Below are 27,591 nucleotides of genomic sequence, written 5' to 3' on the forward strand. Positions count from 1 at the left end.
GTCACGAACACAATGGGGCTGTCAAGTCCCATTCTGGCTGGTTATGGTTCCACTGAGGTGGACTAGGATGGTCCAGGCACCATTCTCTCACTGGGGAGAGGAAGGGGATGCTTATCCCTCTTCTTTATGCCTGCTGGTAACCTATTTCCCAAAGATCCTAAAGAGAGATTCTGGGGTTAGGGAGATAGCTCAGCTGGTAGAGTGCTTGCCTCGCAAGCACAAGGCCCTGAGTTTGATCCCCAGTACCGCAAATAAAAAAAAAAAAGAGAGATTCTGAATCACAGACTACATTTATTGCATCACTTCCTGTTTTGTCTTCGGCACATAAGGACTTGTGAGATGTGGCTTGTTTCTGTTGTTGTGTCACAGTCTGGTTTCTACTCGGTTCTGATTGAACACATACAGTTACAAATGTGTGACTAGCATTGCCTAATTCATTCTTTTAGGTATGACTGAACACATCTTTAAGTTATGGAACACTATAACTAACCAAATCTTAGGAACTCTTGATTTTAGCACCAAATCTCGTTCCAGCCTCAATAATCACTTTCCTTTTTGAAACATCTGAACTCTTGTATAAACTTCCAGGCTTTGATAGGATCTGAATAATATTCATTCCTTGGTTGAATCCCCTTATCTCTGCCCATTTCCTTTCTTCTTTTCTCAAGATCATCTCTCCTTCATCTGCTGTTCTCAGCCCTCCCATCAGTGAAGCTGAAAATGGAGATGCTCTTATTCAAGGCAGTTTTCAGATAAAAGAACAGAGAATATAAAGGAATCAAAGCGAGTAGATGTGACCAGTTACCCAAGAAAATGGCTAATTGCTTATGTATTCCTCGGGCAAATTGCATCGCCATTTGGAAAATAAGGGGGTTTGACTAGATAATCTCTAAGATTTCTTCCAGAGCTAAATTCTGTGAATGTACAAATATTTGCTACAGCTGGGTGTTGTTTTTGGCTTTAGGATTCCTGGCAGTAAAAGGAAATAGGAAAAGCTGTTTAATTACATGGTGTTTGCGGTCTGACAAAAAGAAATGCAGGCTTGCATCTTTAAAGATGGAATAAACATCAAGTAAAAAGTAAAATATGGGACCCTGAGTAAGCGTGAAATTGTGTCTGTGAAAAGTCATAGTGATGATTCTGGATTACCAGTGACCAAAATTTAAATTGAACTAGTTTAAGCTAATGAGGTAATGTACTTTCACAAACGCACTCCCCCAACAAAAACAGAAACAGAACAACACAAAGTGTAATTAAAAAAGTAGAAAGGGCAGGATTCGGGTAATTGAGTAACTTCAGGATGTCATCTCTGCTTTCTTCTGTGTTTTGGGTTAGGCCGCCCCCATGAAACCATTGTAAGAGGAAACTTCAGCATACATTTATAAAGTTTCACAACCAGAAATGTGAAAAAACCCCTAAGGCAGGGCCCTGATTGGCTGAGCTTGGGTTGAATGCCAATTCTTGGGCCAATTATGATGCGTAGATGAATGGTGTGCATCTCCTAGTGGAGCCTAGGGTGGAGGTTTCCATTCAAGTAGAGTTGCCACTCTCAGGCAAAGAATAAATGACTTACTTGGTCCTGGTTGCTCCCTTTTTATCTATTGTACATTCAGATCTGTCACATAAATATACCCTTCTCAAAAGCTCATTATTCCTTAAAAGTCACCAGTTTTTTTCTTTTTTTAAAATTCTGACTTAGCTCCTTTCTGAAGTTTACCTGCCCAGTCTTTGGTGTCTATCTCTAAGTGCTTTTCATGGTAATGCCTCACAACCTTCACATAAAAAACCCAGGCTGCACAAAAATTGGCCAGAGGTGATAAAGTCCATTTGATAAAGACCATCAAGAACACACTTGCCATCCAAAAAAGTTAGATTAACTTGTTGAATGAAACTGAAGGGGACCTCACACCAGAGAGACTGTGGGCACCTCACCAGACAAAGGAAGATGCAGGCTCGTCATAGTATTTAGTGAGAAGTGAGGTTTAGATAAAATTTAAACAAAGCAGTGTGCGCCAGCTCAAAGCAGGATTGTGAATAAAGGGATTGACATCAGGCCTGGGCTGAGATGAGAACACAGGGTTCTGTTTCCTTGGAAACTACAAAGTTAAGATAAATGTGGAATACCATGTGCAAAATCCTTATCTGAAGTTCTGCACCTGGGGTGGGGGTGGGGTGGAAATTGAGGCTGTTTCTATGTGTTAAAATGAGATCCTCCGGGCAAGAAGGAGGTATTTCATTCTCACTGAACATGATTTCTAACAGTTAAGTTTCTGTCAGTATATGATTTTAAATAAAGCTTTTTTTTTTTTTTTTTTTAAGCAGCTTGATAGAGAAAATTCTCCTACTCCTCAGATGTGCACTTCATTAGGGTCTTCCTTGATACAACACATGGCTTTTATAGTCTAATATCAAGAAGTGATGTAAGGTCGAAATGTGTTAGTTATAAGAAGAAGTTGGTGGTCTTATGGAGTTTAAGTATATTATGGAGGTGATTCTTTGTTCATTTAGGCACTGTACGAGTATTGGTTGAGATCCCATCCGTGCCAATCATCATAAAGGTGATATCACTTCTAGAGCAGTTCACTCTATTAAGGGAAGCCTCTATGAAGGAAATAAGTCCAGTATGCCTTAATGAGGTCACTAATGAATTTTGGCATAAATCTTTGCAAGAACAAAGGAGAAGGCGTTGTAGACTGAGATCTGAGGAATTTGGTTCCACATTTGGTAACATCGGCAATGGCAGGTTTTGAGAAGAGGATATTAATTTTGAAGAAATTGGTGAGCATGGGTCTAGACCTTGGTGCATCACTGAGTTCACCAGCTGCAATGGGGTGGGTACGTTTATGAGCATGCGCACAGGATACCCTCCTCCCGCTTCCTGAGAGTTCAATTTTCCAGCCTCTCAGTCTGAGATCTTTCCCCATTGCAAAGGAGCTTATTTAGCGGACTCGCAGGACAGTTTGGAAGTGCCAGGGATTTACCCCCCACCCCCCTTCCTCAAGAGACAATCCTTGACTGAGGAATGGCAGTTGTCTCTCACTTGGATGATTCTGAGGGTTTCTCTATAGTTTTTCAGATGGTTCCTAGTAGGATTGAAACCCAGTTGCCTACAGAGGTAGCCTACACCATAAGGCACACGTTTTGACTTTTCCTTCTTCAGATCTGCTTTCTCTGCTTCCTTTGGTCGCTTTTCAGATACAACACTTACTCCCAAGTTGTCTCAGGGTGGGCATTTGGAGGAAACTGAACTAAAATGGCAAGCTTCTCCCTGAGAGAATAGAACACAGAGGCATGGAAACGTGGCTGGAAGAGTGAGGAGAGGAGACAGAGAAAGTGGTGAATGCTCTGAAGTACATGTAGAAGTGAGGACTCCATCACTTAACCAGGGTCAGTGCTGGAGAGGTCATGACCTTGATCCTGAAGTCACCTTGAGATCCATGCTACTCCTGAGGGCCCTGGAAGAACAAAAGGGAGACTAGAGGCTTCAGGGGATGTTGCTGGGTGGTGAATCAGAGGGGAAAATGTGGCTGCCTGAGCAGAACTCCAGGCTGAAAGCACTGTTCTGCATTGCATATCTGAAGTTAACTTCTTTGCTGAAGAATTTTATGCATGAGGGGCTGGGGTTTTGGCTCGGTGATAGAATGCTTGCCTAGCATGTGTGAGACACTGGGTTCGATTCTCAGTACCACGTATAAGTAAATAAATAAGTGTTCATCAACAACTAATAAAATATTAAAAAAAAGAATTTTATGCATGATCACTTATTTCTCAGAAGGAATCAGTAAACAATTAAGCTTTTTTACTCTATGCTTAGTGACTCTACTTCCAAGCAGCATAAATCTTTGCCTGTTATCTCCACACTGATGTAGGAGAGAGGAGGCTGGACACCCGAGGAATTTTCAGGATGCAGGTTTATTGACTTCAGGGTTCAGAGGGCTACTGCCTAAAATATTCTCTGGACCAAGAATCTGGAAATTCTTTGAACTTTATACCCTGGCGGGGGTGGGAGTTAGTGTTTTACATTTTTGCAGAAGTTTACATAAAAGTAATTTTTCCTGCAAACTTGGTATTTACAAACAAAGAGGAAGCTACAAACCGCAATGCCCTCTGCAGAAGACTTTTCTGATAGCTGATATCCTGCATAAAAACAAGAAGAGGAACTTATGTTACAAATATGATGGGGGTTTCTGCTTAATTATGGTAAGGGTCTTCTGGGTGGGGGTTTCTGGTCTGCTTCAAAATCATTGATGATTAAGGAACAACTGATAAAGAATGAACTAGCCTATCATTTTGGGGGTTATCCTCTGTGTAGGAGGCTCTTAGATTTTCTGTCAAATTTAACAAACCTGGAAAAATTCAGAAGCGTGAATTCAACTCTGTTAATAATAGTTTTTCTAGTGACAGTGTATTTCAGGAAACTTCATTTGACCCCATTTCCTCAAATAATTATGCCAGAAATAAAACAACACTGCATTCCAAATATGAACCCTCCAATCCTGAGATAATGGTAATAAACGTGTGCAAAATGAGGTGGTGATGGTAGCTGTCTTCCTTGTCTCCAAGCCATCCTTCTCCCCTTCTTCTATGGTAATAAAAGCCGAGCATATGGTTGCTAGCTGGAAACCAAATCTCAAGTCGTCCTTGCAGCTGGGATGGCTAGTGGCCAAACCCTGATTAACAGAATGTGAGTGGAAGTGGTGTGACAGCTTCAGCCCTTACTTGCTTAGGAGGACGTCTCTGGGCTTAGCTTCCCACTGGCTATCCTGTTGATACTTGCAGGAATCTTAGAATCTTAGATATCATGGGTGGAATATGGCATGTCAACATTAGTGTGGGTTCCCGAATGTGCTGAGGAAAGCCTCCAGCTGATCGGAATACCCACCTTAAATTTAATGATTTGAGACAGAAACAATTTTCTTTCTTCCTCAAACAAAATTATTGTTAGGTTTCTTGTTACCTTAACTCCTGCATACACACATACGAATACTAAAACGTATTTCTTTTGAACTCCATCCTGATTGCTAATCTGATGCATATGGGCTAGTTTTAGAGCATTCTAGATGAATACTGACTTTTGCCTAAGAAAATGTTATCAATGAAGGGAGTGTTCGCCCTTGTTCAATTCATTAATTTGTCTCGTTAGGCATTGATCCATCCATCCCCCACTGTATATGCTGTGTTGAGACTCAATATTTGTAGGTCTCTTTCCTATGGGATATCTGGGGATATGAGTGACTCAAAGATGAATGATGCCCAGTACCTGCTCTCGAGAAACTTCCAGTTTAGAGACTCTAGATGAAAAACAAAATATTGAAATAGGGGTAATTATGATGAATTTTTGTTCTTGGGAATTTTAATTAAAATTGAAAAAGGCTGGTTTCATTTATGTTACTTCATTATTATGATTTTTGAGAATGTTCTCCCTGGTTTATATTTTTGCATTCATTTTTAAGACTGGTGTTTACAGAGGGAATGAGCATTTTTATTTCATGGCAATAAAACATGGGTGAGTGCAAGCAATGTTGTCAGTCACCATAAACACAGCCTTTTCTCCTCCCCTTGCCCCGCTTCCACGGCCCCAAGAGAGTATTAAATGCTGGAAAAGCTGACTTGTCATGGTGCCCTTGAGCCTTCCTGTACTCAAGGAAATTCCCAAGGTTCAAGCATCTTCTTAAGTGATGAAGACCAGAAGGAAAAATTGAAAGGACCAGCCTGGAAGGTTTTGCCAGGTAGGAGGAATTTTCTTTTCTTAGGGATGGTTTTAAGGATGGGCACTCTCTAGTTTGTTTCTATTTATTTTTACAAATGCATTTCTTATTTTTCATTAACCTAATAAGAAAGACAGAGACATGTGGAAGTATGAACAGACATATGAGAAAGAGAATGAGAGATGGAAATTGAGACAAGGATATAGACACAGAGAAAAGACACTAAAGGAATGTCTGTTAGATATACAGAGAAAGAGTGTGACTTTTTACCCCTAAAATAAAAACTGTGGTAAAAGGGGATCTGAAACTCTCTGAACTTCTGCTGAGCAAGAAGATATGAAATATTTTGAAATGTAACCACAATTTACCATTAATGTGGAAAAGGGAACTCAACTTACAGGGACTCAAGCATGTTTCATGAATTATTTCATTGATACAAAGCTTTGGGAGATTTAAAAATTGGAGATTAGTGTTAGAATGGTGAGGCCAAGGGAAGAAGAAAGCATTAAAAAATTAATGAATGAATGGGCTTAGTGGAGAAATAAAACTGAGATAAAAAAATGAATCTCCTTTTCAGGGTATTCCCAGGAGTAGTGGGGGCAATTTGAGTTAGAAGTGGAAGTGGTTTTCTTCTGTTGAGCTTATAAGGATTCATGTTATTTAACTATGGCTTCTCTTTCCATTTGACAACTGTACCCAATTTTGACAAATAAGTGATAATTTTAATTTTGTATGAAAACTTCAAATGTCACCTGGTTCTAATTTCAGCTATTTGGAAGGTGGATGAGGAAGTTTGAGGTTGGATTGGGCAACTTAATGAGATTGTCTCTCAAAATAAAAAGAGCTGGGCAGTAGCTCAGTGGTAGGATGCTTGCCTAATATGTGCAAGGACCTGGGTTCAATCCCTAGTACTGAAAAAAAAAATTCAAATGTGCAGCAACATTTTGATTTCACAGAGCATACTTACTGTTCAGATTCTACCATAAGCACTTTTTTTTTTTTAAACAAAGAGCAATGTCAGGGTTTTATTTTATTTTATTTTATTTTTTACCCTAAAAACTGGTGAATTTTATTACACATAAATTTTACCTCAATAAAACCAAGGATCTTGTATATATATTATAGTTTTCTTAGAGGGAATAACACACAACAAATGTTGTTAACAAATAACTAGCTTATTTTTCACCTGGACAAATAACCTGGTTTTGTATTAACCTTGAAAATTCCTAATTTATTTATTTTACTTAAAAATTTGTTCTAATGAGTTATACATGAGAGTAGAATGCATTTTACCACATTGTACACAAATGGAGCACAACTTCTCATTCCTCTGGCTGTACATGGTGCAGAGTCACACCAGTAGTGTAATCATACATGTATATAGGGTAATAATGCCCATCTCATTCCACTGTCCTTCCCGCCCCGAATTCCCTCCCCTCCCCTCACTCTTCTCTGCCCAATCCAAAGTTCCTCCATTCTTCCCTCCCCCACTTCACCCCCCATTATGCATCAGCATCTGCTTATTAGAGAAAACATTTGGCCTTTGGTTTTTTGGGATTGGCTTATTTCACTTAGCATGATATTCTCCAGCTCTATCCATTTACCTGCAAATGCCATAATTTCATTCTTCTTTAAGGCTGAGTAATATTCCATTATATATATATATATATATATATATATATATATATATATATATATGTACCATGTTTTCTTTATCTATTCTCTGTTAAAGGGCATCTAGGTTGGTTCCATAGTTTAGCTATTGTGACTTGATCTGCTATAAACATTGATACCAATAGCACTTTAATTGAGCTGTTTCATCACACATCCACCACTTTATCTATCTATTCATCCATCTATCTAAAATACATTTTATTTTTCAATGCATTTTTTAAAAAATGGAATCTATGTTGCCCAGGTTGAAACTCATATGCTCAAATGAGCCTTCTGCCTCAGCCTCCCATGCCTGACTTTTAATGGATTTTAGAATAAATGGTAGATATCAGTATACTTCTTTCTAAACATTTCAGCATATTTATCATTTATCAGAGTTGAAGAAAATGATATTTTTATAGAGAACTTTAAGAAAAGTTAATGTGAAATTGATCAGAATTGAATTTGTTTTTGGTTTGGCCTTAGAGATTGAACCCATGGTTGCTCTACCACAGAGCTACCTTCCTAGTACTTTTAGTTTTTGGATTGAACCCAAGGGTGCTTTACCACTGAGCTATATCCCTAGTCCTTTTTATTTTTAAATTTTGAGACAGGGTCTCACTAAGTTGCTTAGTGCACTGATAAATTGCTGAGTCTGGCCTCGAACTTGCAATCCTCTTGCCTCAGTTTCCTGAGTTGCTGGACTTGCATGTGTGCATCACTATGTCTGGCTAGAGTTAGATTTTATGGATAATTTCCATAAATTAGGTGGTTAGGGCAGATATGTTATGAACAAACAGAGATGGGGCAAAAGAATAAAATACTGACTGTTAATTATCTATAGACTCCCCAGGAGAAAAAGTCATTACCCTTTTCTTCTCTTCTGTATTTGTCTTCAGAGTCTAAGAAATAGGTCCAAGGAAGAAAATTACAAAAGGGCCCTTTTAAAAATTTCAGGCTCTGAATGTGTAGCCCAGTGACCTTTGGAAGAGGTCTGTCCTCACAGAGTTCTATCTGGTAGTTTCAGACTCTCAGGCATGAACTTTCTGGAAAGCTCTGTGGAAGTATTTATTTTACTACTGGCCAAGAGTAATGGAGCCCTGTCAATATTTTGCAGAAACAGCAAATAAAGCACATTATAGCGACGTTAGGAAGTGAAATGATGAATAATATCACTCTGATATTTTGACCTTAAGTATTCTGAGCCCCCAAATGTGACTCTCTTTAAAAAGATCACACGGGAAATTGTTTTGCCCAGACATTCCAAGTTAATTTTGTGTCTTATGTTTGAACAAGCACTCACTACCTAAGTGGATATTTATGGCTGTTTTAGAAGATTCATCATTCTAACCACATCTTGCCTCCTTGGACATGGGTTACAATCACAGACTGAATCCGCTTTAGATTTCTCTGTGCTCTTAAACCAAGTTCCCTTAAAATACTTTGCCTCTACTCTGGCTTACTAGTTTCACAGATCCACCAAGTGTTTTGTGCTATTTGTTCTGACTATATACATATTTTTTTTTAAGTATTTTTTTTAGTTGTAGATAGACACAATACCTTTATTTCTATTTATTTATTTTTATGTGGTGCTAAGAACTGGACCCAGCACCCTGATTATATTTTCAATATATGAACTTAAAATATAATTGTAACGAAAGCATAAAAGAGAACTCAATAGGTTTTGATTCCTCCACTTAACCAAAATAATGGTCTAAGGTAAACTGATCTTCCCCCAAAGTACCTCCAAACCTTTGCTTAGAGTATTTTATCTTAAGAAGTCTTTTTATTTTTTCTTGAACTAATGAATTTATGTCACAAATATTTGTTGAGCACGTATTATGTGCTAAACCCTGGAGATACTTTGTGGAAAACAAAAGGATTCCTCTTGATGCTTGTATTCTAGCTAATACAGGGTATGAGCATGAATTATCAATAATAAAACCATGATGAATATTATGGAGTGAATATTATAGAAGGTGGCAGGAGCAGGAAGAAAGGGGAAGCAGAGCAGAGTAAGGGGGTCAAGGTATACTGGGAGAGTGAAGGTGGGTAGCAGTTTTGGACAGCGTGGTCAGGGTGAACCTCACCATAAGGGTGGCATTTGAGCAAAGACCTGAAAGGAGGAGAGGGACTTAATCATGGAGATAAGGGGAAAAGATTCCCCACAGTTGGAAACTGCAAGTGCAAAGACCTCAATACAGGTGGTGTGTTCAGCTTATCTGAACAACAGCCAATAGGCCAAAGTGATCTGCGAGAGACAAGTCAGAGGAAACTGAGGGCCAGGTCACTTAGCATGTTGCTGGCTAATTTGTCTTTTCCTCTGAGTAAACCAGGAAGCCATGGGAAGTCTGAGCAGAGGTGACTTAGATTTTAAAAGCATTTCCCTGGATGTATGTTGAGGATAGACTTCAAGGAGAAAGGGTGGAGCAGGGAGACCATGGAGCTTTTTCAGTCATCAGGCAAAAGGGATCATGGTGGCAGTAGAAGTGGTGAGAGACTGTCAGCTTCTGGATATAATCTCTTTGATTTCCCGACAGTTGGATGTAGGGTGTGTATGAGAAACGAGTAATGATAACTCCATGGTTTTTGGTGTGCAAATAGAAGACTCTATTGAGAGAAGTAAAGGAAGGAAAAAAAGGGGAAAGAATGAAGAAGAGAACTGTTTCAGGCATTGAGTAATAAAAACTAGGCAGATAAATCTTCACAAATACCAGTGATTCATTGAAATAAGTGTGTAAGATTCAGAGGAAGAACATGACAGGGAGTGATCTGCCATCAGACTCTGATGAGGAGGTGACATGTGAGCTGGATTTCTGAAGATGAATAGGAGCCTGCCAACTGTGTGTGTGTGTGTGAGCGTGTGCACATGTGCACTTGTATTGAAGCCTGGGAGTGATGCAGGGAGAACAAGAGAATAGTGATGTTTTCAGAATCTATAATTTCTGAATGAACGTGGCAGAACATATCTTCTAACTATGTGACCTTCACCATATTTTGTAGCCTAGTCAATCCATCTTGTAATCTGTAAAGAAATATTTTAAAAATCTTTTTTAGGGGCACAAAGGCTTGTGTTGCTGCATTTAATTTTTTTTTTTTTAAATTTGTCTTTTAGGAAATTATTGAGCATTATTTAAGAAAACTAAAAGATGATATAAAGAGTAGTTTAATGCCACTTACTTAATGCTGAGATTCTGGAGATAAAATAAAAGATTCATTTCAACAATTATGGCTAATTTTAAAGAGCTTATTTCACCCCAGGGACCACACTGCCACCAGCTTGAAATCGCACCTGGCACCTGGATCCTTTGACTTAGAGAGGCTCTCTCATTGCTGTAAATGTCTGTTATAACTCAGAATCTCACTTTCATTGTAGCCTGTTTATTCCCTACATGTACTGAGGCAAAGATGTGGTCTGCTCTTTGATCAAGCAAAGCATTTTTCTTGAAATAAATAAAAAAAAAAAAAGCTGCTGTTCTGTCCTGTCAATGAGAAAGGACTATGTTTTGGGGATTCTGTTTTGTATATTGTTAGTTGACAAAGGCAATGATGACACCTCCAATTATGTAACTTTTTACAAAATCCTTCCTCCTCCATTAGCTCATGCTGTGCTCCCAGTAACTCTGCCCGGTGGTGCTGGCTAAGTATCATTCCCTCTGTTTCATGGCAGGCAGAGCTGAGGCTTAGCGATTTCCAGACACTCTCTAAGAAACCACATAATAGGAATATGACAGGACTGACACTTGAACCAGAAAATTCAAAGTCAAGTTCTGTATCATTTTCATTGCACCACACTATACTCTCACTCCTGTTTCTGGAGAAATCTTTTTGATTTAAAATTTTTATTTAGAGCATTATATTTATACATAGTATCTAGGCTTCTTTTGACATAATTATATATACAAGGAATTCGATTTAAATCTCCTTTCTCCTCCCCTCCCCTTTTTCTCTCTCCTCTACTGGTATCCTTTCACACCTTTGCTTATTTATTTTTTGGGTACTGGGGATTGAACCCAGCAGTGCTTTTACCACTGAGCTATAAACTCAACTTCCACCACCCCTTTTTAAAACTTTGAGACAGGGTCTCAGTAAGTTGCTGAGGGCCTTGCTAAATTGCTGAGGCTGGTCTCAAACTTGCAATCTTCCTGCCTTAGCCTCCCAAGTTGCTGGGATTACAGGCGTGTACCACTGCACCTGGCTATTTATTTTTGATTGCTGCTTTTTACATATACATAAAAGTGATATTCCTGCTGATACATTTATAATATGTATATAACATGACTCTGATAGATTCGTTCTATATTTCTTTCCCTATCCCTTCCTTCCTCCCCGTCTCTCCTTCTCTTACTTCTATTCCACTGATCTTCTCTATATCTTTATGATATCAGATTCTCTCCCCCACTGCCTTCTTTCCCTTAATTTTGCTTTAAATTCCACATATGAGAGAAAACATTTGACCCTTGATTTTCTAAGTCTGATGTATTTCACTTAGCCTGATTTTTCTATTTCCATTCATTTCCTGGCAAGTACCATAATTTCATTCTTCTTTATGACTAAGTAAAACTCCATTGTGTATATACACCACACTTTTTTGGAGTGTGGGAACTGGGAATTGAACTCAGGGGCACTCAACCACTGAGCCACATCCCCAGCCCTGTTTTGTATTTAATTTAGAGATGGGGTCTCACTGAGTTGTTTAGCGCCTCGCCATTGCTGAGGCTGGCTTTGAATCCAGTCCTCCTGCTTCAGCCTCCTGAGTCACTGGGATTACAGGAGTACACAACCATGCCCAGCTATATACCACACTTTCTTGATTCATTCATCTATTGATGGGCATCTGGGTTGATTCCATTATTTGGCTATTGTGAATTGTGCTGCTATAAACACTGAGGTGGATGTCTTGCTGTAGTTTGCCGATTTTAGGTCTTTTGGGAAAATACCAAGGAGTGGGATAGCTGGGTCATATGGTGGTTCTATCCCTAGTTTTTTGAGGAATCGCCACACTGCTTCCCAAAGTGGTCGTGCTAATTTGCAGTCCCATCAACAATGTATGGGTGTACATTTTCCTGCACATCCTTGCCAGCATAGCAATTATTATAACCGTTAATATTCCTGATAATTGCCATTCTGACTAGAGTGAGATGAAATCCTAATGTAGTTTTAATTTGTATTTGGAGAAATCTTCTTAAAGAATGTACAGAAAATAAAGGACTGTGTACATGACAACCTGGCTTATCCTTCCTTATTCTCATAACCTGTGCTTTCTAAGTTTTCTGGTGACAGAGAGTAGAGAGGTGACAAGTGTGTCCTGACCTGCCCAAGGTTATGGAGAAGCCTGATCTTCTTAGTGGATTATAGGGAGCATTCCTGAATGAACATGCCCTAGAAAAGTAGTCAGGCTCATGAAATGGGATGATGGAGTTCATAAACCATACACAAATTGAGTTTGAGTTTTCTTTTTCCTTGCATTAAATCATTCAGTAGCTTATTCAATCATTTATATTGCCGTCATAAAAAGGAAATGATGCACCGCCATGTGTGAGCCTGGTGCAGTGATGGCAGAGCCTTAGGGATGAGGGGTGCGGTGGCTACCAGTCCCCCCGGAACAGGACACACTCTAGCACTGGCTCCAGTTACAAGATGGTGCCTGCTAAGAGCTTGGGCCATGCATGGTGGGGTGCAATTTAGACTCTTTCCCTGGAGTAGTGTAACCTCTGGAACTCCAGGTGGTACCCCAGCTGGATTCACGGCCTGTGCGGAGTGCAGGATTCTCTAGTAGCAAAGACTACTAGTGCAGTGATTAGGGCCACTGAGGCCTCCTGATTACCTCCTGATTACCTCTACCTTCAGAGAGAAGTCTGTCCTGGTTGCAAACTGATTGTGACTTTGGGGGATGGGGTGGCCTCGGCAAGGTGTTTCGTTTCCTTCTCTATGTGGCCATCCTGAGTTTCTGTGCTCTACAGGATTTCTGCCACTCCTTCTACACTCCAGCACTGTCTTTTAGTCACCCTTGTAAAAATGTCGTTGTTTTTTCATTGTTTGGGTCCTTTCTGTGGGGTGGGGGAGAGCATTGGACACCTCTAGTTGGCCAGCTTGCTGATGTCACTTTGAGCAAAGGGCATAATTGATGGATGAACCAGGCAATATGAAAAACCAGACAAGACAGGATATGAAGAGAGTCTAGGATAGTTACAAACTGTCCAACTGAGGTTCTTTTTTGTTCCAAAATTTTAAACTCACAAATTAATTGTGTGCCAGTATTGTAATTACCACAGCTGATTGGAATATCATGGCCGTCAACACCCAATTATTGCTTTGCAGAGAGTTATGTTAAACTCTGGTTATTGTGATCCTTATCCCTCGCTGGAGGAAAACTCCAAGATTTTTTTTTTTTTTTGGAGTCTAATGAGACATTAATTGTCATTGAAATGTTTGACACTGCTTCCCTCAAATATTTTAAAACAAAATTGTATATATATCCAAACCATCATAAGATTTGTGAAAGGGCACAGAAAGCAAATGGTAATGTTTATGCAATAGGTTAAAACTAAACTTTAGTTTTGTTCTTACTTTCATGCATGTTGTTTGAATTTTAACATTATGTGTACAGAAAAGTTTGTTCATGTCCCCCAATTGTTTGACTTCTGGAGCTTCCTTTCCAGATGTGGTACACTGCAAGACTTTCTTGTAAGAAAGCCAAAAGTCCAGAAAAAAAAAAAAACAAACAAAAAAAACAAAATAAAAATGAGAGAAGTCAGCTCTGATTACAGATAATAAAGTGTAAATGGAAAGAAAATTTAAAAATGTGTTAAAATTAATTTTCACATTTGCAATGTTTATTTCATCCAAATATTTTGAAGGTGCTGATTACCTCAGTTGTATATATACAAAGAAAACATTTAAAAATTAATTTTCTCTTTCCTTTCTCCATTTACTTGATAATAGTCACTTGCCTTTCTCTGTGTGGAACTAAAGATGCTGTTGAAGGCAAATGGATAGGAGAAAGATGAAATGGCTTGTTCAAGTTTGCAGAGCAAATGGCCAAGCTGAAGCCAGAGTCAAAGTCTATGGGCTGCCTTTGAAGTCAAGTTTTTTCACTTTTTTGGGTGGAGGGTGTAAATAATGAAAAAGATGTGATCACCTCACATCTTTGAATCGTTCTTAAGGAGTAAATTGAGCATGAGCAGTAGATAAGTGTCCTTAGGGAAGCAGGGCAGCTACACTTCACACTTTCTGGAAAGAGGAACTCAACTGTTGGATATCTGGCACTTGTAGGCATGGTGATGGCTCTTTGCACATGATATTCCATCTGAAGGGCCCAAGGCTGAAAGTGATGTGGCTACTATAGAGATTCTTGCTTAACCTCTTCAATATGTTTAAAGAAATGTGCTCTAACATTCACCAATTTTAAAAATTGTTTCTGGTATAGTAAAATTTCCCCAAATATAACATTCAGTTCTCTAAGCCTATGTGAGCCATTTATAATTAATTCCATTCCCTGCAGCACCTAACACAGAGTTTGGACATAAATGTTGCTCCTTGAAGATCTGATAGATAAAGGAACTTGGGTCTTTAGTTTACATTTTTTACCCCAGGCTAAATTTCTCCCAGTTCATTATTTGACATAAAGTATACTTAGGAGTTGAATGACAAGTCTTGACTTGGAGATTTTCACTGAAGGGTTTGAAGCAGATGGTTGATGTCCATTCAAGTCCTGCGCCTGTAATCAGGTCACCTGGGGTATGTGGGCTGGTCCTGACAGCCCATAGCTGTGTAGCTCTGGTATGCTGCTTAACCTGTCTTGTGTTATGGGGTGCAACTTAAGAACAGACCGATCACCACTGAGAAGTCCAAATTTGAGAGTCTTTATTAAGCCGGCCAGCTAACTGTCTCACATAATGCCCCAAAAACTGGCCATTGGGAGAACATCCCCAACCACAGGTTTGTAGGGGTTCTTATACCAAAAATCACCTCAATCATAAGTGTCTGTTGCTATGATTCAAAATTATAAACTAACATCATGAGATCATCAACAGAGGGAGAAGTGGGTCAAAATGACCCTTACCTAGGTACAAACTAAAGAATTGTTACTAACATCCACACAATCACTGTTCACATGGTACATTGTTTAGGAGCAATAGGAATCAAAAGAGAGCAATTTTTCTTTACCTAGGAATTGTCATTCTGTATTGTTAAATATGTCACACTAAGTAACTGATGATGGGTACAGAGGCGGGGTGTCCCCATGGGAGAAGCTTATTTCCTACAAAACATGGGGTCTCAGAGCAAAATGGAGTCTGTTTAGTCATTTCCCTTAGAGTCTGGCCTATAACATTCTCATGGAGTCAGATCTGTCAGCCCATCACACTTGCGCCCAATTTCTTCTATTTCCATCAACAAAATGAGCACAGTAATGCCTGATCTGCTGCCTTCTCCCAGGTTTGAGGAGAGAAATGTGAAGATATTAGTAGAATAACTTATAAAACAGCAGTCAACTGAGAGTGAAAATTAAGTAAATGAATTAAATCAAATAATACACATTAAATTACACAAAAATGTTTTATTAATACATAGGCAAATATCAGTTCCTCTATTTCTACAGACTTGAGTTTCAAATTAGGGAAAATTCTTTTTAAATTTTACATAATGAAATTCCAAGAAGAGGGCACAGTGCTGGGACTCGGAGCAACCACTGGGGCTCTGGCGGCTGCCCAGGGGAGGAGTGGTGAGGAGAGCTATGTGGATTCAGGACACCGGGGCCTGCCCTGAGGAGGAGGAGGAGGAGCGTGGCCACTTGGATTCGGAGTGACTGCACCAGAGCTACAGGCGGTTGCCAGAGGAGAAGCCGCGCGGCGAGCAGTTTGGACTCAGAACGACTGCTTCTGAACACCGGGGCCTGCCCTGGGGACGACGAGGAGGAGGAGCGTGGCCACTTGGATTCAGAGTGACTACACCAGAGCTGCAGGCGGTTGCCAGAGGAGGGGCTGCGTGGCGAGCTGTTTGGACTCAGACCACTTCTGAACACCGGGGCCTGCCCGGAGGAGAAGGAGGAGGAGGAGGAGGAGCACGGCGGGTCCTTTGGACTTGCAGTGACTGCATTAGCGCTCCAGGTGGCTGCTCAGAGGAGAAGGCGAGTGCAGTCCACTGAAACCTGAACAATATGAGAAAACAAGGAAAGAAAATGCTGCAAACAAATCTAGATGTTACATCAATAAAACCCAATGACAGCATGGCAGAAGAAATGACAGAAAAGGAGTTCAGAATGTACATAATTAAAATGATCAGAGAAGCAAACGATGAGATGAAAGAGCAAATGCATGCACTGAATGATGAGATGAAAGAGCAAATGCAAGCATTGAATGATCGCACCAATCGACAGTTAAAAGAGCAAATACAGGAAGCAAAAGATCATTTCAATAAAGAGTTAGAGATATTGAAAAAAAAACAAACAGAAATCCTTGACATGAAGGAAACAATAAACCAAATTAAGAACTCCATAGAAAGCATATCCAATAGGATAGAACACCTGGAAGACAGAACCTCAGACATTGAAGACAAAATATTTAACCTTGAAAACAAAGTTGAACAAACAGAGAAGATGGTAAGAAATCATGAACAGAATCTACAAGAACTATGGGATATCATGAAAAGGCCAAATTTAAGAATTATTGGGATTGAGGAAGGCCTAGAGAAACAAGCCAAAGGAATGAACAATTTATTCAATGAAATAATATCAGAAAATTTCCCAAATCTGAAGAATGAAATGGAAAATCAAGTTCAAGAGGCTTATAGGACTCCAAATACACAAAATTACAACAGACCCACACCAAGGCACATTATAATGAAAATACCGAACATACAAAATAAAGACAGAATTTTAAAGGCTGTGAGAGAAAAGAACCAAATTACATTCAGGGGGAAACCAATACGGATATCAGCAGATTTTTCAATCCAGACCCTAAAAGCTAGAAGGGCCTGGAACAACATTTTTCAAGCCCTGAAAGAAAATGGATGCCAACCAAGAATCTTATACCCAGCAAAACTTACCTTCAAATTTGACGATGAAATAAAATCCTTCCATGATAAACAAAAGCTAAAAGAATTTACAAAAAGAAAGCCAGCATTACAGAACATTCTCAGCAAAATATTCCATGAGGAAGAGATGAAAAACAAAGAAGCAAATCAGCAAAGGGAGGAATTATCCTAAAGGAATTGTCAAATAAAGGAGGAAACAAGTTGTGTCAAACAAATAAATAAATAAAATTTAAAAAATGAACCAAATGACCGGGAAACCAAATCATATCTCTATAATAACCCTGAATGTTAATGGCCTGAATTCATCAATCAAAAGACATAGACTGGCAGATTGGATTAAAAAGAAAGATCCAACAATATGTTGCCTGCAAGAGACTCACCTCATAGAAGAAGATACCCATAGACTAAAGGTGAAAGGATGGGGAAAAACATACCATGCACATGGACTCAGCAAAAAAGCTGGAGTAGCCATCCTCATTTCTGATAATGTGGACTTCAAGCCAAAGTTAGTCAGAAGGGATAAAGAAGGTCATTTCATACTGCTTAAGGGAAGCATAAATCAGCAAGATATAACAATCATAAACATCTATGCCCCAAACAGTGGCTCATCCATGTATGTCAAACAAATCCTTCTCAATTTCAGAAACCAAATAGACCATAACACAATAATACTAGGTGATTTTAACACGCCTCTCTCACCACTGGACAGATCTTCCAGACAAAAATTGAACAAAGAAACCATAGATCTCAATAACACAATCAATAATTTAGACTTAACGGACATTTATAGAATATATCATCCAACCAAGAGCGAATACACTTTCTTCTCAGCAGCACATGGATCCTTCTCTAAAATAGACCATATATTATGCCACAAAGCTAATGTTAGCAAATACAAGAAGATAGAGACACTAGCATGTATTCTATCAGATCATAATGGATTGAAGTTAGAAATAAATGAAAGAGTAAAACACAGAAACTATTCCAACATCTGGAGATTAAACAATATGCTATTATATGATGAATGGATAACAGAAGATATTAGGAAGGAAATTAAAAAATTCTTAGAGGTAAATGAGAACAAAGAAACATCATATCAAAATCTCTGGGACACTATGAAAGCAGTACTTAGAGGGAAATTTATTTCATGGAGCGCATTTAATAAAAGAAGTAAAACTCAACAAATAAACGACCTAACACTACAGCTCAAAGCCCTAGAAAAAGAAGAACAGAACAGCACCAAAAGTAGTAGAAGACAGGAAATAGTTAAACTCAGAGCTGAAATCAATGAAATTGAAACAAAAGAAACAATACAAAAAATTGACAAAATAAATAGTTGGTTCTTCGAAAAAATAAACAAAATTGATAAACCTTTAGCCACACTAACAAAGAGAAGACGAGAGAAAACCCAAATCACTAAAATTCGGAATGAACAAGGAAATATCACAACAGACAGGATTGAAATACAAAACATAATTAGAAGCTATTTTGAAAATCTATACTCCAACAAAATAGAAAATTTTGAAGACATCAACAGGTTTCTAGAGACATATGAATTGCCTAAATTGAATGAGGAGGACATACACAATTTAAATAGACCAATTTCAAGTACTGAAATAGAAGAAGTCATCAAAAGCCTACCAACAAAGAAAAGTCCAGGACCAGATGGGTTCTCAGCCGAGTTCTACAAAACCTTTAAAGAAGAGCTCATTCCAATACTTCTCAAAGTATTCCATAAAATAGAAGAGGAGGGAACCCTCCCAAACTCATTCTATGAAGCCAATATCACCCTGATACCTAAACCAGACAGAGACTCATCAAGGAAAGAAAATTTCAGACCAATATCCTTAATGAACATCGACGCAAAAATTCTCAACAAAATTTTAGCAAATCGCATACAAAAACATATTAAAAAGATAGTGCACCATGATCAAGTGGGTTTCATCCCAGGGATGCAAGGTTGGTTCAACATCAGGAAATCAATAAACGTAATTCACCATATTAATAGACTTAAAGTCAAGAACCACATGATTATTTCAATAGATGCAGAAAAAGCATTTGATAAAATACAGCACCCCTTCATGCTCAAAACACTAGAAAAAATAGGGATAGTGGGAACATTCCTTAACATTGTAAAGGCCATTTATGCTAAGCCCATGGCTAATATCATTCTAAATGGTGAAAAACTGAAAGCATTCCCCCTAAAAACTGGAACAAGGCAGGGATGCCCTCTTTCACCACTTCTATTCAACATCATTCTTGAGACTCTGGCCAGAGCAATTAGACAAACCAAAGAAATTAAAGGGATACGAATTGGAAAAGAAGAACTCAAACTATCCCTGTTCGCTGATGACATGATTATATATTTAGAGGAACCTGGAAATTCCACCAGAAAATTCTTAGAACTCATAAGTGAATTCAGTAAAGTAGCAGGTTACAAGATCAATGCTCATAAATCCAACGCATTTTTATACATAAGTGATGAATCTTCAGAAAGAGAAATTAGGAAAACTACCCCATTCACAATAGCCTCGAAAAAAATAAAATACTTGGGAATCAATCTCACAAAAGAGGTGAAAGACCTCTACAATGAGAACTATACAACACTAAAGAAAGAAATTAAAGAACACCTTAGAAGATGGAAAGATCTTCCATGTTCTTGGATAGGAAGAATTAATATTGTCAAAATGGCCATACTACCTAAAGTGCTATACAAATTCAATGCAATTCCAATTAAAATCCCAATGACGTACCTTACAGAAATAGAGCAAGCAATTATGAAATTCATCTGGAAGAATAAGAAACCCAGAATAGCTAAAGCAATCCTTAGCAGGAAGAGTGAAACAGGGGGTATTGCAATACCAGATCTTCAACTCTACTACAAAGCAATAGTAACAAAAACGGCATGGTATTGGTACCAAAATAGAAAGGTAGATCAATGGTACAGAATAGAGGACACGGACACAAACCCAAATAAATACAATTTTCTCATACTAGACAAAGGTGCCAAAAATATGCAATGGAGAAAAGATAGCCTCTTCAACAAATGGTGCTGGGAGAATTGGAAATCCATATGCAACAGAATGAAACTAAACCCATATCTCTCACCATGCACGAAACTAAACTCAAAATGGATTAAGGACCTTGAAATCAGACCAGAGACCCTGCAGATTATAGAAGAAAAAGTAGGTCCAAATCTTCACCTTGTTGGTCTAGGATCAGACTTCCTTAACAGGACTCCCATAGCACAAGAAATAAAAGCTAGAATCAACCACTGGGATAGATTCAAACTAAAAAGCTTTCTCTCAGCAAAGGAAACTATCAGCAGTGCGAAGAAAGAGCCTACAGAGTGGGAGAATATCTTTGCCAATCATACTTCAGATAGAGCACTAATCTCCAGAATCTCTAAAGAACTCAAAAAACTCTACTCCAAGAATTCAAATAATCCAGTCGACAAATGGGCTAAGGAAATGAATAGACACTTCACAGAAGAAGATCTACAAGCAATCAACAAACATATGGAAAAATGTTCAACATCTCTAGTAATAAGAGAAATGCAAATCAAAACCACCCTAAGATTCCATTTCACCCCAATTAGAATGGCGATTATCAAGAATACGAGCAACAACAGGTGTTGGCGAGGATGTGGGGAGAAAGGTACACTCATACATTGCTGGTGGAGCTGCAAATTAGTGCAGCCACTCTGGAAAGCAGTGTGGAGATTCCTTAGAAAACTTGGAATGGACCCTCCATTTGATCCAGCTATCCCACTCCTCGGCCTATACCCAAAGGACTTAAAATCAGCATACTACAGAGATACAGCCACATCAATGTTCATAGCTGCTCAATTCACAATAGCCAGACTGTGGAACCAACCTAGATGCCCTTCAATTGATGAGTGGATAAAGAAACTGTGGTATATATATACAATGGAATATTACTCAGCCATAAAGAATGATAAAATTATGGCATTTGCAGGCAAATGGATGAAATTGGAGAATATCATGCTAAGTGAGATAAGCCAATCTCAAAAAGCCAAAGGACGAATGGTATCGCTAATAAGTGGAGGATGACACATAATGGGGGGGAGGGAAGGGTTAGTGTTAGGGTTAGAGTTAGGGTTAGGGAAGGGGGCAAGTATGGAGGAAGGAAGTACTGTATAGAGGGTAAAGAGGGGTGGGAGGGGTGGGGGGAAGGGAAAAAATAACAGAATGAATCAAACAACATTACTCTATGTAAATTTATGATTACACAAATGGTATGCCTTTATGCCATGTACAAGCAAAGAAACAACATGTATCCCATTTGTTTACAATAAAAAAAAAAATTCCAAGAAGACTAATATTATTCAACAAACAAAAGAGTGTTTCCTATGTGCCAGGCACAAGTTTAGAATTTTATAATAATGAACTCAATCCTGATAACACCACAAGGTAGGTGCTGTTGGGGAAAATGAGGCACAGAGAAGTGGAGCAATTTGCCTAAGAACCATTACTGAGTAGAGGATCTGAGGTTCAAATACAGGTAACCTCTCTCCAAGAGTTCTGTCTGTGCAACTGGATATCCAAGGATGCAAAGATGAAGTATCTCCTGCCCCACTTGGACCCCTCGTTCAATTGTGACTACCATGTTCTTATTTTTTTTGTGGTGCTGGGGATAGAACCCAGCGCCCTGTGCTTGCAAGGCAAGCACTTTACCAACTGAGCTATCTCCCAGCCCCATGTTGTTCTTATTTTTAAACAAAGGTATTTTCATAGAGTGGAAAAACAGAAATGAAATCAAGAGTAAATGATTTTAATGGATGCTTTGGATATGAATTCACTTAGGGGAGAAGATGGGCATGTTCTGCTTCTTCTGGAAGTTTATAAAGTATTTTTGGGCTGGAATGATTTTATCAGGCAGATGTGCTCCTGAGATATTTGAATATTTCTACATGCTACAAATGTTTATGGGGTCATCAAACTCTTGTATAAAAATGTAAGCAAAATCATTGAGACATGTTTATGTTCCATCAAGTGAATTCAGTGTGTGAAACAGAAGTTCTATCCCATGCCCTGTATGCTTTTTCCTTTTATAGCCACATCTGGACAACTTTTCAACAGTCAAGTCTGAGGTGTACACTGTGGGTGTTTACAGAATTCTTCCTGAGTCAGATCAACAAGACCAGTTCCCTTGCATAATTGAAACAATGTGGCAACATTTCTTTCTTTATTATTTATTTTTAAATTTTTTTATAGTAGGGATTGAACTCCAGGGCTACATTTTAAAAATAAAAAGTCATTTTTTTTTTTTTTTTAATTTTGAGATTAGGTCTTGCTAAATTGCTAAGTCTGGCCTTGAACTTGTGATCTTCCTGCCTTAGCTTCCTGAGTCATTGCGATTACAGGCATGCACCACCACACCCAGCTTCCTTTATTCTCATAAAGTGTTGATCTGGGGGTCTAATTGTGCTTTTAAAAAATAACGTCATTTGAGATATAATTTACATGCAATATGAGGTACTCCTTTTAAATGTATGAAGGCACATTTTTAAATTACAGGGTTTCTTTTTCTCTCTAGGGTTGCATCTAGAATGGAGACTTGGAAGATGTTTTGGGCCACCATCTCCCTTGCAGCTAGTTTTGGCTTCATCAGAGCACAGAGGATTGGTAATGCATGGGAATCTTTAAGATCAAATGATTACCTTGCCAGGAATCTGGTGTTCCTGACAGTCTTAGAAAATATTACAGGAACTTCATACTTAAAAAAGGGGAATCAATTAATTGAAGGAGGATTTAGTCAGAATCTGGGAACTTTTAGTAAATGATAGGTACTTGATTTTTTTTCAATACTTAATTTCAAATGACACACAAAAAATAGAGAGATATTAAAAGTACCACACTTCAGAATGTAATACCAGGCTCTCAAGTGCTTTTGTAAATGGGGCCTGTTCTGCATTCTGCTTTGTCTCTTTAGCAGAGCTGTTCCAAGAGGATAATTGTCACCACGAGATGGATAGTTTCACCAAATACGGGTGATACTGCTACAAATTTTTTTGTAGTCATTTTAATAGTGTTGAGAGTTTTCAAAATGAAAGTCATATCAAGAGAAGATTGTTTGAGTAGCCTGAAGCCCCACTGAGACACTATGAGGTTTAAATATTCAAATATAATTACATAGACTGTTATTTGTTGGGAAAAAACATGAAGCTTTCTAAATTTTTCCTTTGGCCCTGGCTCCCATCCCTGTGAACAGAAGTGGTGATAGTCAATCTTGTAATGTTTCAAAAACCTTCTAAAACTAGAAAGCTCTAGTGGAGGGGTTTAGAAAGTTACAAAGTATGAAAATGTAATACATCTCAGCAGTTGCACATGATGGAACCAATACTTGTCTGAGAAATATTCCTACAGCTGGGAGATTTCTTCTGCTTGGAGAGATGAGGGAAACACTTCATGGTTTGCATTTGATTGATCCTGAAAGAGATATTTATGGGACAAACCAGTAAGCCAGCCCTGGAACAATCACTGAATTATTTTTTCCCAACAAGATTGCACTTTGTAGAGTCAAAGGGAGACAAAGCCACTGCAGAAGTGACAGATGGATTTATTTTCCCTGGATTGGATTAGACCAACTTCCTCCAGTCCTTCTCTGTCTAAGCTCTCACTTGGCCTTTACTTTTCTAAAACATGGACTTTTCTGCCCCTTTGATTCTGAAGATTGAATCCAGAACCCTGCTCATGTTAAACAAGGACTCTACCACAGAGCTACATTCTCAGCCCTTTTTGTTTCATTTTGCAATAGGGTCTCCCTAAATTGCTGAGGTGACCTTAAACTTTTTGATCCTCCTGCCTCAGTCTCCCAAGTAGCTGAGATTACAAGTATGAGCCAACGTGACTGGCGTGAAACATGGATTTTAAATTTAACCTTCAGGATATGGACTGGAAGTTAGGAGACCTGGGTTCTATCTAGCTCTTTGAATGGATTTATAGGAGGTTCTTTCCTTTTCAGGTTTTATTTTCCTACTTTCTGACTTGGGCAAATTAGATTCCTTATTCTATACTTGTGCTATTCAATACAGTGACCATTAGCGTGTGAGTACCTAAAATAAATTAAAATGAAGTAAAATGTGAAATTTAGTTTCTTGCTCATAGTAGCTGCATTTTAAGTGCTCAATGGTCACATGGATCTCATGGTTACAAACTTTGCATGGAATAGTCTCACGGGATTATTTTCAGCTCTAAAATTTTGATTCCCTTGTTTTCATTATTGTTCAAGATTCCCACCCGTGTAAGTGTGTCCTTCCCACTCTACCTCCTTCCTTTCTTCTCACAGATGTGAGCAGTTAGCTGTAGCCCTGGCAGCAGCTGGGGGAATAGGTGTGCCAGTCAAAGGGGATTTCAGTGGGTACCAGCAGCACCCACTACCAGTACAAAACTGGGTTCTTTTATTAAGTTCAAGGGATGTGTGGAGAGTCAGGGTAAGGAATCTAACTGAAGGGTCAAATGCCAGAAAGGAATGGAGGGTGGCAGGGGATTGGATGGGCAGCCACAAGGAAGCAAAGGAGATGTTTGCAGATCTGGGGCTGTGGGCATACTGGCATCCATTGGACCTGGGTATGTAGGGGGTAAGTCACTGCATTGGGAGAGATGAATTTCCAGCCAGTAGCTGTCAATTTATAATATTCTATCTTAAAGCACCTCTTTCTCAGTCTGCAGGGAGGCCTCTGTGGGAGATGTGGTATTTCTGGTGGACACCAGCATCAACCCCCAACATGCTCGCAGTGTGCGGAATTTCCTGTACGTCCTGGTTAACGGCTTTAACGTCAGCAGAGAGACCATCCGTGTGGGTCTCGCCCAGTACAGTGATGCGCCTCATTCGGAGTTCCTGCTGTCCACCTACCACCGCAAAGGCGATGTGCTGAGACACATTCAGAGGATTCAATTTAAGTCTGGGGGCAACAAGTTGGGCCTGGCTCTGCAGTTCATTCTAGATCACCACTTCCAGGAGGGAGCCGGGAGCCGTGCAAGCCAAGGGGTGCCCCAGATCGCTGTGGTGTTCAGCAGTGGCCAGGCTGAGGACCACGTTCCTGAACTTGCTGAGGCATTTAGGAGGGCAGGCATCCTACTTTATTCTGTTGGTATCGGAAATGCAGTTCAGGCAGAGCTCAGGGAGATTGCAAGTAGTCCCAAGGAGAAGTTTACCTCCTTTGTTCCCAGTTTCTCTGGGCTGGCCAGTCTTGCCCAGAAGCTGCGGCTTGAGCTGTGTGATATTTTGGCAGAGGCAGCTCAACCAATTGGCCCTGTGTCTCCAGGTACACAGAATTCTCTCTTTTTTTCTGTTTTGAATGTCACAAAACTCAAAGCGTTTGCTCTTATTCATCTCTCCTACTCTCCTTATTTTCCATATGTCTGCATGTGTAATTTTGAATTAAAATTTCATTAAGTCGTCTGTGCTCTATGCTCTTCTCTAATCACTAACCAAAGATTTATCAATCCTGTGGATCTTACACTGGTTCTATGGACTAGTATATTAGTATTTGGCATTAAGGATGTAGTGTTTAAGTCCATTTTTGAATGAAGGATTATTTGTTTCTAGAAAGATATTGTTATTCTTAAATTAACTTATCCATATAACCTGGGGATGGGTGCAGAACAGGGGAGAGGGCCGTAGTTCTCCTAGGAAGTGGGCTTATTTCACTGCCAGTGTTTGGTATAATGTACTGGTCAAGAGGGAAAATTTAGGAAAAAGAAAGACCTGGGTCATATTCTAGTTTTCTACTTTCTACTTTTTTTTTTTTTTTTTTTTTGAGTATGAAGAATTGAATCCAGGGTGTTTTACCACTGAGTTATATCCTTAGCCCTTTTTATTTATTTGTTTTTAAATTTTGAGACAGTTTCTTGTTAAATTGCTGAGGCTGGCCCTCAACCTGCAATCCTCCTGCCTCAGCCTCCGGAGTAGCTGGGATTGCAGGCATGTGCCACCATGCTTGGCTAATTCTCTGCTTTCTATGTGTGTCATTTTGGATAAGTAAGCTAATATCTCTGAATCTAAATTTTCTTTCTGGGATGAAACTATCTGTCTTAGAGAGTTGTTGAAAGCATTAAACAAAATTGTACAAGAGAAGTGGTTGGCCCAGTGCATAGGCAACCAGAAGTGCCCAAAAGCATCACCTAGTGTTACTTGTCATTACCTGTGTTGATGATGTAGCTGTCATCAGTTTAGTACTTCTATTGGAAATGGAACATAAGCTGGTGAAGATTCTTTATAAGTTAATTACTAATCTCCATAATAAAGCATATTTTGTTTTATTATACTTTGAACAGAGAAAGAGAAAATTGCTTGTATGTTCCATCAAAATCCACAAGAGGAGAGAGCCTTTGTTATTCATTCATTATTTTGGTATTTTAAAAATATTTAATTCTTTTAAAAATTTGTTCTTTTTAGTTATACATGACAGTAGTATTTTGGTATTTTGTATAGAGTAGGTGAGTTGGGAAGGAGTGCTCATACTTTGGATCCTTTGATGCAGCAGTGTGAAATTGTAGCTCTGCATTTGCATGAACAAATAAATATTATGCCTCTTACTTTTCTACAGCACTTTAAAGTTTACAAAGAGGTTTTAGAAACATAGTAATAATAACTACCATTTGCTTGGTGCTCTATAGTTTTCAAAACTTGCTTACTTTGCTCATCTGACTGATCCATCATCTCAACTTTGTTGGATATGCAGGTAATGAGTGTTATTACTTGCATTTTTCAGATGAGGAAACAGGCCAAAGGTAACACAAGGCATCCCAGGTCTTTTTGAGTGGACCCATTGTTCTATAGCAGATGTGTTAGGTAGTGTTCCTGGAACAGAGCCTGAGACAAGGATTCAGATACATGTGGTGTGTCACAAGCAAGGATACCAGGTTTGAGGGACAGAGAAGTAGAGGAAAGTAAGAAAGGGTGTGATCTCAGGCAAAAGTTCCACAAAGAGTAGTTTTAACCTGATCCTGGAAAATCGTTCCATGCCTTAAAGCTGTATTGACCCTGAATTTGGGTTAAGCAAAGACTTGGGCATTTTTTAGTTTTTCAACTGTGAATGAAGAAGCTCCAAAAGCTGGAGGGAAACCTTCCAAAGAGCAGTGCACAGAAATAGTGAAAAGGAATCCAAAAGGACCTGGGAAGAGCACAGACAGTGTCAGCTGTGGGAGATTATCTTATTTTATCCTTC

At 39.0% G+C, this 27,591-nt stretch overlaps 1 protein-coding gene across 3 annotated transcripts in view; it reads left to right on the forward strand.

Moving 5' to 3' along the window:
• The window catches only part of LOC306638137 (collagen alpha-4(VI) chain-like), a 157,080-nt gene that overhangs the window by 28,171 nt on the left and 101,318 nt on the right, over positions 1-27,591 (forward strand). For all 3 annotated transcript variants that reach the window (XM_079101271.1, XM_079101269.1, XM_079101270.1), the window contains 2 exons: positions 22,956-23,044; positions 25,084-25,686. In XM_079101271.1, the coding sequence (XP_078957397.1) occupies positions 22,956-23,044; positions 25,084-25,686 (692 nt within the window). The remainder of the gene's footprint in view (positions 1-22,955; positions 23,045-25,083; positions 25,687-27,591) is intronic.

This window comes from Sciurus vulgaris (genome assembly GCF_902686455.1).
Source record: "Sciurus vulgaris genome assembly, chromosome: 10".
Lineage (NCBI taxonomy): Eukaryota > Metazoa > Chordata > Mammalia > Rodentia > Sciuridae > Sciurus > Sciurus vulgaris.